The sequence below is a fragment of the Callospermophilus lateralis genome, chromosome 12, assembly GCF_048772815.1.
Source record: "Callospermophilus lateralis isolate mCalLat2 chromosome 12, mCalLat2.hap1, whole genome shotgun sequence".
NCBI classification, from domain to species: Eukaryota; Metazoa; Chordata; class Mammalia; order Rodentia; family Sciuridae; genus Callospermophilus; species Callospermophilus lateralis.
The window spans coordinates 87,345,745-87,360,775 of NC_135316.1; the positions used below are offsets into that span (position 1 = coordinate 87,345,745).

General features: G+C 40.4%; 1 protein-coding gene across 3 annotated transcripts in view; it reads right to left on the bottom strand.

Annotated features, from left to right (window-relative positions):
• Nucleotides 1–14,152, bottom strand: part of Mtus2 (microtubule associated scaffold protein 2) — a 373,317-nt gene extending 359,165 nt beyond the window's left edge. For all 3 annotated transcript variants that reach the window (XM_076872393.1, XM_076872392.1, XM_076872391.1), the window contains exons 1-2: nucleotides 11,963–14,152; nucleotides 5,873–6,113 (exon numbers count right to left, since the gene is read on the bottom strand). In XM_076872393.1, coding sequence (XP_076728508.1) covers nucleotides 5,873–6,113; nucleotides 11,963–14,152 — 2,431 coding nt within the window. The remainder of the gene's footprint in view (nucleotides 1–5,872; nucleotides 6,114–11,962) is intronic.
• Nucleotides 14,153–15,031: the final 879 nt, after the last annotated feature.

The window sequence follows — 15,031 nt, forward strand, 5'->3', positions numbered from 1 at the left end:
AATTTATTAAATTTTAAAAGCCTGCCCCCTCCATTCTAAAATTTAAACTCTACTTGGGCAAGATTTCTGTCTATTTTCATTCTTTGTCTTCACACCTGGACTAGGTGCTGACAGTTCCTCAGGAACCACTGCCACGTGAGTAACTGAATCACATAATTGAGTCATACCACCCTGAAACAGGAAAGCCCATACAATGTCCAAATATCATGGAACCATGGCAAGTCAGTGTGATTTTAGTAGAAATTTTTGTAAAAAAATTAAGTCTCTCAATGATTACTTGAGTAAATGATAATGTGTAAAGTGATATAATCAATCAAATAGACTCACTATCAATCAATCAAATAGACTTATTAGACATGTACAGAATATTTCATCCATCAAAAACTAAATTAACTTTCTTCAGTTACACAGGGAATCTTCTTCAAAATACACCATATTTTAGGACACAAAGCAAGTTTAGAAAATACAGAAAAAATCAAGATAACATCTAGAATCTTGAAATTTAGATATCAATGACAAGATAAAAACAAAACTAATTCTAGCACATGGATATTGAATAATAAATACACTTTGAACAATGAATGAGTCACAGAAAGAATCAGGGAAGAAATAAAAATTCTTGGACACAAGGAGAATATATATACAAAATATCAAAAAACTCTGAACATTATGAAGCCAGGTGTAAGTCAAAAGCTTTTAGCATTGAGTACCTACATTAAAAAAAGAAGAAGAAACATCCAAAATAAATAATCTAATGTTATTTCTCAAGACCCTGGAAAAACAAGAACAAACCCATTCCCAAGCCAGTAGAAAACAGGAAAAAAATAAAATTAGATATACAATAAATGAAATTGAGAATAAAAAAACATAAAGGGTCAATTCATGAAGAGTTGGTTTTTTGAAAAGATGAATAAGATTTATAAAATTTTATCCAAACTAACCAAAAGAGAGAGAGATAGAAGATCCAAATTAACAAAATCAGAGGTGAAAAAGAAGATATTACGGCAGACAATTCTGAAATCCAGAGGAACATTAGAAACTATTCTGAAAATTTATACTCCATTAAACTAGAAAATCTAGAAGATATTTACAAATTTCTCTCTGTATATAACCTACCTAACCCAAATTGAACCACGAGGTTATAAAAAACATAAATGTACCAGTATCAGACAACGAGATTGAAGAAGGAATAAAAAGCCTCCTAACAGGGGCTGGGGATGTGGCTCAAGCGGTAGCGCGCTCGCCTGGCATGTGTGCGGCCCGGGTTCAATCCTCAGCACCATGTACAAACAAAGATGTTGTGTCCACCGAGAACTAAAAAAATAAATATTAAAAAATTCTCCCTCTCTCTCTCCCCCACCCACTCTCTCTTTAAAAAAATAAATAAATAAAAATTAAAATTAAAAAAAGCCTCATAACAAAGAAAAGTCCAGAACCAAATGGATTCTCAGCCTACTTCTAACAGCCTTTTAAAGAACTAATGCCAACACTCCTCTAGTTATTCCATGAGATAGGAAGGGAGGGAACATTGCTAAATTCATTCTTTGAAGACAGAACCCTAATACCAAAACCAGAAAAAGACACATCAACAAAAGAAAACTACAGAATATTAACCCTGATGAACATAAACACAAAAATTCTCAATAAAATTTTAGCAATCTGTACTTAAAAACATATTAAAAAGATTGTATACCATGATCAAGTTGGTTTCATTTCAAGGATACAAAGTTGGTTCAACATACGTAAATCAATGTAATTCATCACATAAATAGAAATAAGGACCAAAATCACAAGGTCATCTCAAAAGATGCAGAAAATGTCTTCAACAAAATCCAGTACCCATTCATGTTAAATACATTAGAAAAACTAAGGATAGAAGGAACTTAACCTTAATATCAAGCAGTATATATAAACTATAAACCTAAAGTGAACATCATACTAAATGGAGAAAAACTTAAATAATTTCCTCTAAAATAGGAACAAGAGAAGAATGCCCACTGTCACCACCCTATTCAAGATAGTTCTTGCCAGGAACAGTGGTGCACACCTGTAATCCTGGTGGCTTGGGAAGTTGAGGCAAGAAAATCATAAGTCAAAGCCAGACTCAGCAACTTCGCAAGGCCCTAAGCAATTTAGCAAGACCCTGTCTCAAAATAAAAAATAATAAATGGACTCAGGATGTGGCTCAGTGTTTAAACACCCCAGGTTCAATCTCTGATACTCCCAAAAATATTAAAATAAAAATAATAATAAATAAATAAATATTAAAAATAGAGTTGTTGAAACTCTAGACAGAGCAATCAGGCAAGAGAAGGAAATTAAAGGGATGTAAATAGGAAAATATGTCAAGTTACCTATATTTGTTGATGACATGATCCTATACTTAGAAGACCCCAAAAGACTTAGAAGACCCAGAAGACTTCTAGAACTGATAAGCAAATTCAGCCATGTAGCAAATTCAAGACCAACATACAAAAATCAGTCTTTCCTATACTACAATAATGAATTTTCTGAGAAAGAAATAAGGAAGAAAATTTTATTCACAGTTGCTTAAAAAATAAAAGACTTATTAAATCTAACTAAGGAGGTAAAAGACCTCTACAGTGAAAATTATAAAACACTAAAGAAAAAAATTGAAGAAGAACTTAGAAAATGGAAAGGGCTACCATGCTCTTGGACAGGCAGAATTAATATTGTCAAAATAGCATATTACCAAAAGCAATATACAGATTCAATATGATTCCCACCGAAGGACATTCTTCACAGACTAGAAGCACACTCCTAAAACTCATATGAAAGAATAAAAGACCCAGCACAACCAAAGCAATCCAGATCAATAAGAACAATGCTGGTAACAACACCTGATATTAAATTATACTACAAGGCTATACAGTGACAAACACAGCATGATGTTGACGTAAAAATGGACATGAAGACCAATGGAATAGACTAGAAGACTAGAGATGGATGTAGATATAGATATAGTCATCTGATTCTTGACCAATGTGCCAAAAATATACACTGGAGAAAAGATAGTATTTTTAATAAATGGTGCTGGGAAAACTGGCTATCCATATACAGAAGAATGCAGCTGGATCTCAATCTCTTACCCTGCACAAAATTCAACTCAAAGTGGATGAAAGACCTAGTAAATAGACCAGAAACACTGCAACTGCTAGAAGAAAATATAGAGTCAACATTTCAACATACTGGAATAGGCACCACCTTCCTTAATAAGATTCCTAAAGCTCAAGAAATAAAAGCCAAAAATCATTAAATAGGATGGCATCAAATTAAAAAGCTTCTGCATAGAAAAAGAAACAATTAAAAGTGAAGAAAGAGCTTACAGAATAGGACAAAATCTTTGCCAGCTACTCTTTCAACAGGAGATTAATATCCAGAAAACATACAGAACTTAAAAACTTAACACCAAAAAAAAAAAAGAGAGAGAAAGAAATCCACACAAGTAACCATATCAATAAATTGGAAAATGAACTAAACAGACATTTCTCAAAAGAAGAAATGCAAATGGCCAACAAACATATGAAAACATTTTCAACATCCTTAGCAATTAGGGAAATGCAAATCAAAAGTATACTGAGATTTCATCTCCCTCCAGGTAGAATGGCAACCATCAAAAACACAAATAATGACAAATGCGGGAGAAGAAGTAGGGGAAAAGGCACACTATGCACTGTTGGTGGGACTGCAAACTAGGACAACCACTTTGGAAGGCAGTGTGTACAGTCCTCAAAAGACTAGGATGGAATCTCCATTTGGCCCAGCTCTCCCACTCCTTGGAATACTCAGCCATAAAGAAGAATAAAATTATGTCATTTGCTGGTAAAGGGATGGAACTGGAGAACATCAAACTAAGTGAAATAAGCCAGACTCAGAAAGTCAAGGGTCAAATGTTTTCTCTAATGCACAGAAAATAAAGAGAAATGAGAAATTTTAAAAAGAGTGAATCTCATGAAAATAGAAGAGAGAACTATAGAAGAAAGGGTTTAAAGAGAGGGAAGTGGGAGTGGAAAAGGGGAGAAACCATGAAATGAAACTGACCAAATTAAGTTATGCAAATATAGGAATATATCGTAGTGAATTCCACTTTTATGTGTAACTATTATGTACCAATTAAAAAATAAATGGGGTCAACATACTTTATATACAACCAGAGATGTGAAAATTTGTGCTGTATATGTGTAATAAGAATTGTAATGCATTCTGCCGTCATTTATTTTCCTTAAATCAATTTAAAAATTAATTAATTAATTAATAGAAGGAAGACCAATAGAATAGAGGACAGGGCTCAGAGGAAGGAGGAAGTAAGGAAAGGGGACAGCACTGAGGATTGAAATGGAGAAAACTGTGTGATATTCAATTATGAAAATGTCAGCATGGACTCTACCAGTATGCATAGCTATAATCCACTAATAAAAACATGAATCAATAAAAATAATACAGAACTTTTAAAAAAGCATTAAGACAGTCAATAATTTCCTGAATAAATAATGGATGATATATAAAGTGATACAAAGGCAAATGAAGAAAACTTTCTTCTCAAACAAAATAAGTGAAACAATAATAATGATGATAATGCTCAATACTGGCAAGGATATGACAAGAAAACAGCACTCTGAAGAAGCACTAGCATGAAAACAATCGTTGCAAGTTTTCTAGAAAATTAGTTGGTCTTAAAAGAATGTTCAGATGTACTTTTATCCAATAACGAACTTCAGATCATTTGTACCAAGAAAACAATATAAATGAAGAGAAATAATTATATGCAAAAATGAAAATTTTAGCATTATTTCTAGTAGTGTAAAATAAGCAGAACCCCATTGGTAGTTGGAAAGTGATTAAATAAATTTTATTTTCCCCCAGCCAACCCTCTTCCTCCTTCCTCCAAGAGGCTACCATGAAGCACCTGCGTCTCACCACAGGAGTCTTCTGGTTACAATTTCTCAAAACATTTTCTTCCATGATTTTATAACACTTGTCAAACTTATATACCACACAGTATAATATACAACATACTATAACATAATGTCTAATATACAATAAGATATAAGAAAATATCCCATGATATCAACACTAGCCAGGTTCTAATAATGTAAGCAGGATGTTTTTCTTCCTACTTGTCTATATTAGAATTTGGTCGTATCGGTCTATGTTTGTCATGTTTGTCCATACCCAAACTTTTTGACAAATGGAATGTATTATTTCTATAATAGAATAATATATAAATCCTAGAGGAAATCACAGGAGCAGAGGACAGCAAAGGAGTGCAGAGAAGCATAGGAAGACCTGGCCACTGGCCCCTGCTGTAGTACAGGAGCTGAGGGCTGGGAAGGCAACAGGATTTCTCTGCAAGAAAATGTGGGGCTTTCAAGACTGTGAGTGGGTAGAAGGGTGAGGTGGCCAGTGTTGCACCCTAGGAAGATCACTCCAACAAACTACAGCCAACTGAGGACGGGCAATCCAGCCCACACCCTGTTGGTAAGTGACACTGCACCTGCTCACTCACATATGGCCTGGGACTGCCTTCAGGCTACAATGGCAGCTCTGAGTAGTTATGACATGGGGGTCTGACCTAAAGGTAAAATATTTACCACCTGTCCCTTGGCAGAAGCAGCCTCTGAACCCTGGTCACAGGGTGTTTTAGATAAGGGAGAAACTATAGGAAGCCAGGAGATGGTGATAAGGGCTGGCATTGTAAAGGTGATAGAGAGGACAGCAGCTGCCGACAGATGAGTTTTAACAAACGTCTGCATCTCCTGACAAATGGATGAAGATTATGGGATGGGAGGCATTCCCATTTTCAAAGGTTACCGCATTTTTTAAGAAAAGGCAGCGACTGTTGGACCGTTACCTGAAGGATCAGAACTGTAGAGACTGGCAGCTGTTGTTATGGGTCCCGGTGGGTGGATGGCACTTGCTGAAGACCTCTGACTCGCTATCAGAATCCTGCTCTTTGCAGAGGGTAGGCGGGACATGGCACCCAGTCCCAACTGGGGCTTCAGAAGCATGGCTGACCGATAGAAAGTCGGAGGGACTTCGTAGTGAGTGTAGGGAGGAGAACAAAATTCTTCTTTTCCAGAATGGTCTGTCACCTACAATAAATGATTAAAAGCTCAGTCAGGATCTTCACAGCACAGTGTGACACTAAACAGCGTCAGGAGACTCAGGTTCAAACAATATCCACTCTGGTACCACTGAGCTGCTTGATTGCAAATCTCTTCCAGTCTCTGAGCCTCGGCATCTTCATGCCTAAGTTGACAGCTAGATGATCTCTTGGATTGTTCTAGGAATCTATATTCCTTCGGGAGAAAATATGAACTCCCTCTATAATCTTTAATTCCATGGTTACAAAATCACTGGAATTGGAATCAGCATTAAATAAATAATGGCAATGAAACAAGAATATAACGAATGTTCACAAAATTATGAAACTTTCACCACACCTGTGGAGTAAAGATACCATTGTGAATATAACTTTGTCTTAAAATAAGTCGATAAAATTTATTAATTTATATTGCCTTTACTTGGCTATGTATAAAACAAAATGTGCATTGTTATGAAGGGAGAAATGGCTATTTGGAAAAAATAAAGAAATTTTAATGTTACTGATACTTTTCCTGTACTTACCAATTTGAGCTGAAATACAACTTGTAGGTAGGTATATACCATTTATAAAGCAATCCTGTTTTCCCAATGTCTGTTTGCACAACTAGTGTTTCTTTCTTTATTTTATTTTTATTTTTTGCCATCCAGAGGATAGAACCCAGGTCTTACATATGCTAGGCAAGCACTATGCCACTGAGCTACTCCCCAGTCCATCTCTTCTTTAAATCAAACAGGAAAAAAGAATCAGAACTACATACTTATTTTCTTAAGTTATAATGGGGAAAAAAGCATGCTAGGTGCAATACGTGAAAAGACACATCTGTTAACTGTGCTCAAAATCACAATGCATTTTATGTGTCAAATGTCTATCTGTTCAAGAATCACAAACATTTAACAATATTCTTTAATAGGGCTTATAAAAGATTTGATCCAAGCTGTTGAAGAGGTAAAACCTTAGTGTGATACTTCATTAATGTTGAAATAAAGTTCTCCTGAAAACTGACATTATTGAAACAAAAGATTAAGTGTTTAAGCTTTTATCATAACCATATTGCCTGACTGTTCGAGCAGATAGATGTATGTAACTAGTAAATTTATATCCCAGAGAAAAGGCATCTACATCTGCTGTCTAATAAATTTTTGTCCTTACTTTCTCACTATTGATCTCTAGATTTTTTTTCTTATATCCCTATACCCTCTGGTTTTTTTAAATTTTAATTTCTAAGTTTTGAGTGCTATTTCTCATTGCTTTGAGCAGGTGCTCTCATGGGGAATTAATATCAATTCCAACACACATCAGTAGGGTTTTCAGTATTAAAATATGCTGTTCTCAATAATTACTCAGTTCTTTGGAACTGGACACTTTTCAAAGGTCAAAACCCACCGCACTCTCACTCCAGAATGACTTTTATGATTTTGATAACTTCAATGCCTGTCATTTGATTGGGTAATTTATTTCTGGTAAGAGCATAAATTCTTCAAAAAGGCGAAAAGTGTGCCTTAGATGCCTGGTTTATGCATTTTTAATTAGACAAGGGAATCTACAAAAAGCTTCATACTCTTTTCTTTCATCTTTACTGACAGAACATAACAGGGCACCCGGCACTGTCGTAAACATAGACATCAGTGCCAAGAGTTGCCCTTCCCCCCCCTTCTCCAGTGGTGGTTTGTAGAGAAAGAACTTTGAAAGCAAACGAAAGAACCCTATGATTTCAAACAAATTCCTAAAATCAAGGTATGCAAGCAAATACATTCTCCTTGATTGTCCCCCTCCTAGCTCCCACACCTGGTGTTCACTGGGATTGTGGCTGGGGAGACGCAGGGTAAATGAGGCCTCCCTGAGCATCCACTGGGTCAGGGGCAGGGAGAAGGTTCCTGTGATGGTTAATATAATCCTTCAACTTGGGTGAGCCCCGGAGTCCCAGTAATGTTCGACCAACTAAGGGTTGCTGTGAAGATAATTCTTAGATGAGATTAATATTTAAATCAGCAGACCTTGAATAAAGCCGATCACCCTTCACAGCACAGGTAAGCTTCATCCAATCAGCTGAAGTCCTTAACTAAAAAAGACTGACTTCCTCTGAAGAAGAGGGGATTCAAATTCAAACTGTGGGACCACGTCTTTCCTGGGTGTCTGGGCTGCTGGCTCTCTGGCCTGCCTGCAGAATTTGGACATGCCATCATCCACAGTCATGTGAGACAGTTCTTTAAACACCTTTGGCCCTTGATATCTGAAAGAGACTGGGTCCAGGACCCACTTCGGATACCAAAATCCATGGACACTCAAGTCTCTTGTATAAAGTGGCATATTATTTACATATATCCCACTCACAACTTCCCATATGCTTTAAACCATCTCTTGATTACTTATGATACCTAACACAATGTTAATACTATGTAAACATTGCTTTATTCATATTTTTAGGGAATAGTCACAAGAAAAAACTCTGCACATTTTCAGCACACACAATTTCTTCCTGAATATTTTCAATTCACAATAGGTTGAATCCAAGGATGTGGAACCCATGCGTGTGAAGGGCTGATTATAAATCAGATTCTGTGTACATATATGTGTATGTACGCAGATCTCTCTCTCATGCAGGCGCTTACACACACACACACACACACACACACACACACACACACACACAATCTCCCATTGGTTCTATTTCTCTGGAGAGCCCTGATCATAATGGTGTCACTCAGCGATGGGGTGGAACCAGGAGTGGCGAGGGGACCCACCCTGCATTGCATATCTGCAGACTGTGAGACAGGACCTTCCCCTGTCCTTCCAATTCCTAGTCCCTTCTTCCCACCTCCCTTCCCCTTAAAGTCATCAGTGGAAGAGTGTCCCTGGGACCTGTGGAGAGCCTAAAGCAGAGACCGGTATAAACAAGTGAGCATATTTCATTATCCCGACGTGATAATCTCAGAAGTCACTTCTGGAAACTTTCAATGTCTGTGCCGTTTCTGCCAACCAACAAGAGGCTCCCTCACATGAGCACTTACTCTGGATTTCTCTGTCTTTATCCAAACTTTCTAACTTGAGGGGAAATCTGTCAATAATCATGGAAAAACATGAAGCTAGTTTGGGTTTTTATTTTTAAGATTCTCCCACTTTATCAAAAACTAAATGGCTTCAACCATTGAAAAGCGTTTCTGTTGCAACCCGTCAGAAATGTGTTCTTTTCTCAGCAGCTGAATGGAGCCACTGGTGGAGAGCTCAGGGCACACTGGCAGGGGACGGTGGCTTTTGGATCTCCCTGCACTGGGCCTGCTGGATTCCGTCAAGTTGCAGCTGTAGAAACAAGTGCCCAAGGGCCAGGCTGCTCCCCACTTTTGATTAAAGAGAATTATCACAGAAATGAGTATAATGCCCAGATGCCCAGGGCTCCCTGCTGCATGCCGAGGCCTGAAGAAAGGGACTGCACGGCCAGGATGCTCTGATTACAGCTGAAAATGGTCCCCAGATAGTGGGTCGGGCACAAGGCTGTGAGGCTTTCACCACTTCCACAGGGTCTCCCCCTCAGAACCACTGATGCCACACACGTCCACATACTCCCACACCCTCAAGGCTTTCTCCTTCCAGTTTTCTGGGGGAGGAAGGAAGAAAATGGTTTGGGGAAAAACCTGCCTATGGTGATCATTTTCAGAGAAAACAGAAGCAACATAGGAAAGGAACATACAGAAGAAAAACAAGAGGCCCCTGAGAAAGAATTGCCGATGGTAACAGGATATCTGTCCTCATCTCCAAATCAAGTTTTCCTCGTGAGCATGTTTGGCAGAGAGAAATCCAAGGTCCTTTCATGGAATGTCTGCAGTGCTACTTTGAGAAGAAGGTGCCTGCAGGCCTCGGGAGGGTCAGCTCCCAGGGGCTGGTGGGAGTGCCCGGCAGCAGAGCATGAGGCTGGCCTTGAAGGCCCAGGTGGATGAGTATTTGAAAACTTGAGAATGACTCACCTTAACCAGATTCAGAGACGGATGTACAAAACCAGAATGGCAGTTGGTCCCACGTTAGTGAGAAGCCACTGCCTAGAGCCAGACCCAAGGGTCACCTTGGCTAGAATATGATGTCACAGGGTCCGTGCAGGAAAGGCCCATAATGAATAGGAGGCCATGCAGACAACACTGTGCAAGCCTGCATTCTTTAAGTACTCTTTAAGTATGTCAGCACTTCCAATCAAGTTGGAGTCCAGCCTTGGACTCAATCATTCTGTTTCTAGTCTTAGTGTATTATTGTTTGGATCCAGACACATATGGAGCTCATAAATGGACTGCCATTCAGTATTTGCGTATGTGTGGTGCTAGGGATTGAACCCTGGAGATCAAACACAGGCTAGGCAAGTGCTCTACCGCTGAGCTTCACTCTGTCCCTATTCAAGATCTTTTGAGCATTCATTTAAATCAAACACCATTATAAATTCTGAGAACCAGTAGGGAACAACACATTGAAAAGAATATTCACTATGTAATTGACATTCTCCTCAGTGCAGAAATAACTGTATGTCAGACGGAGGAAAGTTATGAGAAGAAATACACCAGAGCACATGGATTCAGAGGGAAGGTGAGGGGATTGTTCAGTGAGATGACATCTGAGCACAGATCTAAAGAAAGTGAGGGAGAGAGCCACTTAAATCACTGGGAGAACGTTCCAAGCAGAAGGATGTGCAAAGGACCAGAGGCAGCAGAGTGAGAAGGGAGTAGAAGACGAGGAGGGTGGGTAGGTAGGTAATGCAGCCACAGGAAGCACATCCTAAAGGCTGAGCCATCCTACACGTTCTGGTTTTTGTTCCAGGTGTCCTGGATAACCCTGGAGGATGTTAGAAAGAAGATGATCTGATTAACCTTCACTTTAACCCGGGCTCCCATGAAGAGGTTGTTTCAGCAGATTACCGAGGTCTTCAAGGATAACTCACCATAGCACCTGGGCACTGATGGGGATAGCATGGAGCAGATTGCAACTGCACCGGCTTGAGACTCAGTGCTGTCCTTGATTTGTGGCCTTAGGTGAATGGTTCACACCCCCCAAGTCCACATGTTCATATCTACAATGATAAACACTGTAGTACCAACCTCCAGAGAATCACTGTAAGGGTGAGGGGAGCTGACAAAGACTATGTATGTGGGCCCAGAACATAGTAGACAATGAGCTAAATGTCAGGATCATTTTTACTAAAAACAAACTAAAATTACATTATGTTCTGCTCATTCCCAATGTTCTTCACATGTAAGAACAGGAGAGTCTCCTAAAATGGAAATACTCTCCATCAGAGGATGTCTGATCAATTTGAAGGGAATCCAATTACTTTGAATTCTTTCTTGCTTTAACCTGGCTTACAGAATTATGCTCACTTATTTAAACATGGAAACCAAATTAAACATACTTATCTAATTTCATATGGGTCACACTAGGTGAAATTAAAATGGGTCTCTTTAGATGTTGGGTGCGTCTCATTTTGACATTCAACTTTTCCAAGTCAAAACTATCCATTTCTCTAGATTATCTCCTCCCATCAAAACCATGGACTTTGGGGCTGGGCTTGTGGCTTGGAGGTAGAGTACTCACCTAGCATGCATGCGGCACTGGGTTCAAAGCTCAGCACCACATAAAAAATAAAATAAAATAAAGGTATGGTATCCATCTACAACTAAAAAATATAAATATTTTTTAAAAAATGTTAAAAGCATCGACTTCTATAAAATGTATATCCATGAACATTGTCAACTTGCTTAGAGAGGATATTTTGTTTTCATGATGTATTAAACACCTAAAAGTCTTCATTGAAGACTTTCGGACACACAACTTATAGGTCATATCAAAGGGACGATCTCTTACCTCCTGCAAAAACTTTTCACTTATTTGACTGAAGTGATGTCCTGGGGGCTTGATGCCAGACACCATCAGTCCAGAACTGAAGACCCTTGGCTTCTGCAAGTCTGGCTTGAATTTCTCATAGAGGTTAGCTGATGGCTTAAGGTCTCCACTTGCCACCTTGTCCTCCTGGGGAAGAGGCATGCTACATGCTGGTGGGGCATAGGGAAGCCCCACAGGGACCAGTGAAGTGTCCACCTGGCCCAGGGCTTGTGGATTCCTCCGGATGTAGGTGATGATCTTGGGCCTCACATGCTTGGGCTTGGGCATGATGACGGGCTTCACGTCTGTCCTTTCCTCTGTTTCTTCAACCTGATGTTTCTCCATTCCTTCCTCTGAGGAAGGTGTGTCCTTGGAAGGTGCAACAACAGGCTTAGGGATCCCACTGGGGCAGGTGTTCTTCTCAGGCACTTTTGGGGATGTGTTGAGCAGCCGCACACCGTCAGTGGCGGGTGGGACTGCTGAGGGTGACCCTGCGTTCACACTGAACACACCAAGGTCCTGAAAACTGCTACTGGGTGGTGTGGGCTGGTGGGTGGTGTTCACAGTTGTCTCTGGGTGGAGAGGAGCCGGGGTACTGAGACTCGACTCTGCTCTTGATGGGGTGATTTCACTCTTGGCTGCATCTTCCGGAAGGTTCCCATTTTCCACCACGGGTACTGTGGTCTCTTTTTCCCCTGCTTCTAAGCAGCTGCTTTGAGGGCTCGGGGACTCCATTTTGCTCTCTCCGGGAGAAGGATCTGAGGCCAACACCATGGTCCTTTCCCTGTTCCCACTGCCCATCCTCTTTGTCTCCTCGCTGACATCCAAGGGCTTGCTGTCCGTCAGATCATTAGGAACAAAAGCTACGTGGCCATCACTGGGCAAAAAGTTGCTGGATGTCATTTCCTTCAACTTCTTACCTATACTTGGTGACACTTTGCCAGTGGGAAGATTTCCAGCCACTTCCAAGGAAGCAGAACCCTGTTTGGGGGTGATCTGGAGAAGACCCTCCACCCCGGCATCGACTCCTGTCTTCTCCTGGCTGTTGCCTCTTCCCCCCACAGGATGGTGCTGGCTGCTATTTGGAGCGTTGCTAACTGCGAACGTGGCTTCTTTGTGTGCTTCCCCACGTGACTCCCTTCTGTCTTGGTGTGACATACTCTCTTCCTTGCGACATCCCAGACCCCCTGCCTGGGTCGACTTTAGCTCCTGCCCGGTCCTGGGTTGAACATATTTCAGTTCCAGCTTTGGCTCCCCCTTCCCCTGACCTAATTGTGCTTCTGGATAACTCCAGGTTTCCTTCGATGACAAAGTTGAATTCAGAGCAGGGTCTGGATGGGCAGCGCGTGATGCGTGCGCATGGCAAACATTCAGTCTGTGTGCCCCCTCTGTCGGGGTCTCTGAGGGACTGGTCTCCTTGGCTTCTGAGGTAGATGGTTTAGGAGGACGCACACTCTTTCCCTCTGAGGTATCATCAGCTGGCAGGAAAGCTGCCCCTGGAGAGTGGTCAGTCAATGTCCTCTGCGGCCCTTCTCCACCCCCCGGCACATGACCCCGGGGCTCAAGGGCATCCAGTTGTGCAGGCTGCTGATGCTGCAGAGTCAAGCTCCCAAACGCAGCTGCAGAGCTGCTAGCTCTTTCCAAAGAATGCCTTTTCAATTCCTCATTGTCCAGGGTCTTTGCCAACTTATCCTTGGGAACGTGCCTGGGAATTTCAACATCCCTTTTAGCCAGAACCTCTAGACTAGCCTCACCCATTACAGTCCTCCAACTTGACAGGCTTGGTCCCTGCACACTCCGAGGGTTCTGCAGGAAATCTGTGCTTCTCTCCATTGTGTGCTCTTCAGGTAGCTCCCTCTGCATGGTGGGAGAAAGTTTAAAATCTTTCAAACTGGTGGAGGCAGCCTGAGGTCCTTTCCCAAAGCCCTGATACTGGTGAGGTTCCTTAAGGAAGTGGGTGTGGCGTTCTGGCCCACTTGAATTTGCATTTCCAATTTCATCCACCAGGTCATGTGTCTCCGACTCACCCTGAGAGGAGCTGACCTCCAACATGATTTGATTGGCATTTGTATCTCCCAGACTTAGGATGCTCTCATTATTGTTTTTTGCACCATTTCTGTTGTCCCGCAACTGATTGAAACATGATTTCTTAGGAGCTGCTGGGACGCTCATTGTCAACCCTTCAGTGGGGACTGCTGGCCATGCAGTCCCGCTTGACGGAAAGGGGCTTCCTTCAAGCTGTGATGTGACTAACAGGAAATTCTCAAGCTGTTTGTCCTCCTCTGACAATGTCACATTGCAACACAGCTTTGATCATTTTCAGAAGTTTTTCAACCAAGCATTGTCTTGATACACTGCAGAAGGACTTATCTGTTAGGTTCCTGCTGAACGAAAGCCAATTAGTCCATGAGACCTAGAGAGAAAAAAAAAAAATGCATTCGTGTCAGATTAACAAGAAGAGATACTTGGGGGAACACAGGGTAAGCACAGATGTGTTCCTCACTTCATACTGTTCTTTCCTTCATTTGATAATTTTTTTTCAAAAACTTTTCTGATACGGGCTCCTGCTGGCCAAATACGGAAAAACAGAAACTTCAAAATGACAAATGTGTGTATGTACATGACTGCATAACCAATGTGATTCTGCAACCTGTATACTCAGAAAAATGAGAAATTATATCCCATCTGATTCAAATGTATGATATGTCAAGATCATTGTACTGTCATGTGTAACTAATTAAAACAAATTTAAAAATTATAAAAAATGACAAATGTCAGAAATGTGTTATAAATGCATACTCTCTTAAATTTAAATATTTTAAAAGTCCACAAGCATATACTGATTAGAAAATGGAGAGGAGAAAGAAAGGTTCTTCTTCAGAGAAGAATATCTACTGATGCATAGAAAATTAGAATTTGAAAAACCACTATTTGGTAATCACCAGAGCAATAATTATCTAAGTCAGGACACAGAGATTGTAGAAACAAAGGGTAAAATGTCACTGGGGAACAAGATATTCATAGAATCTCAAAGTATCATCCCCCAGACTA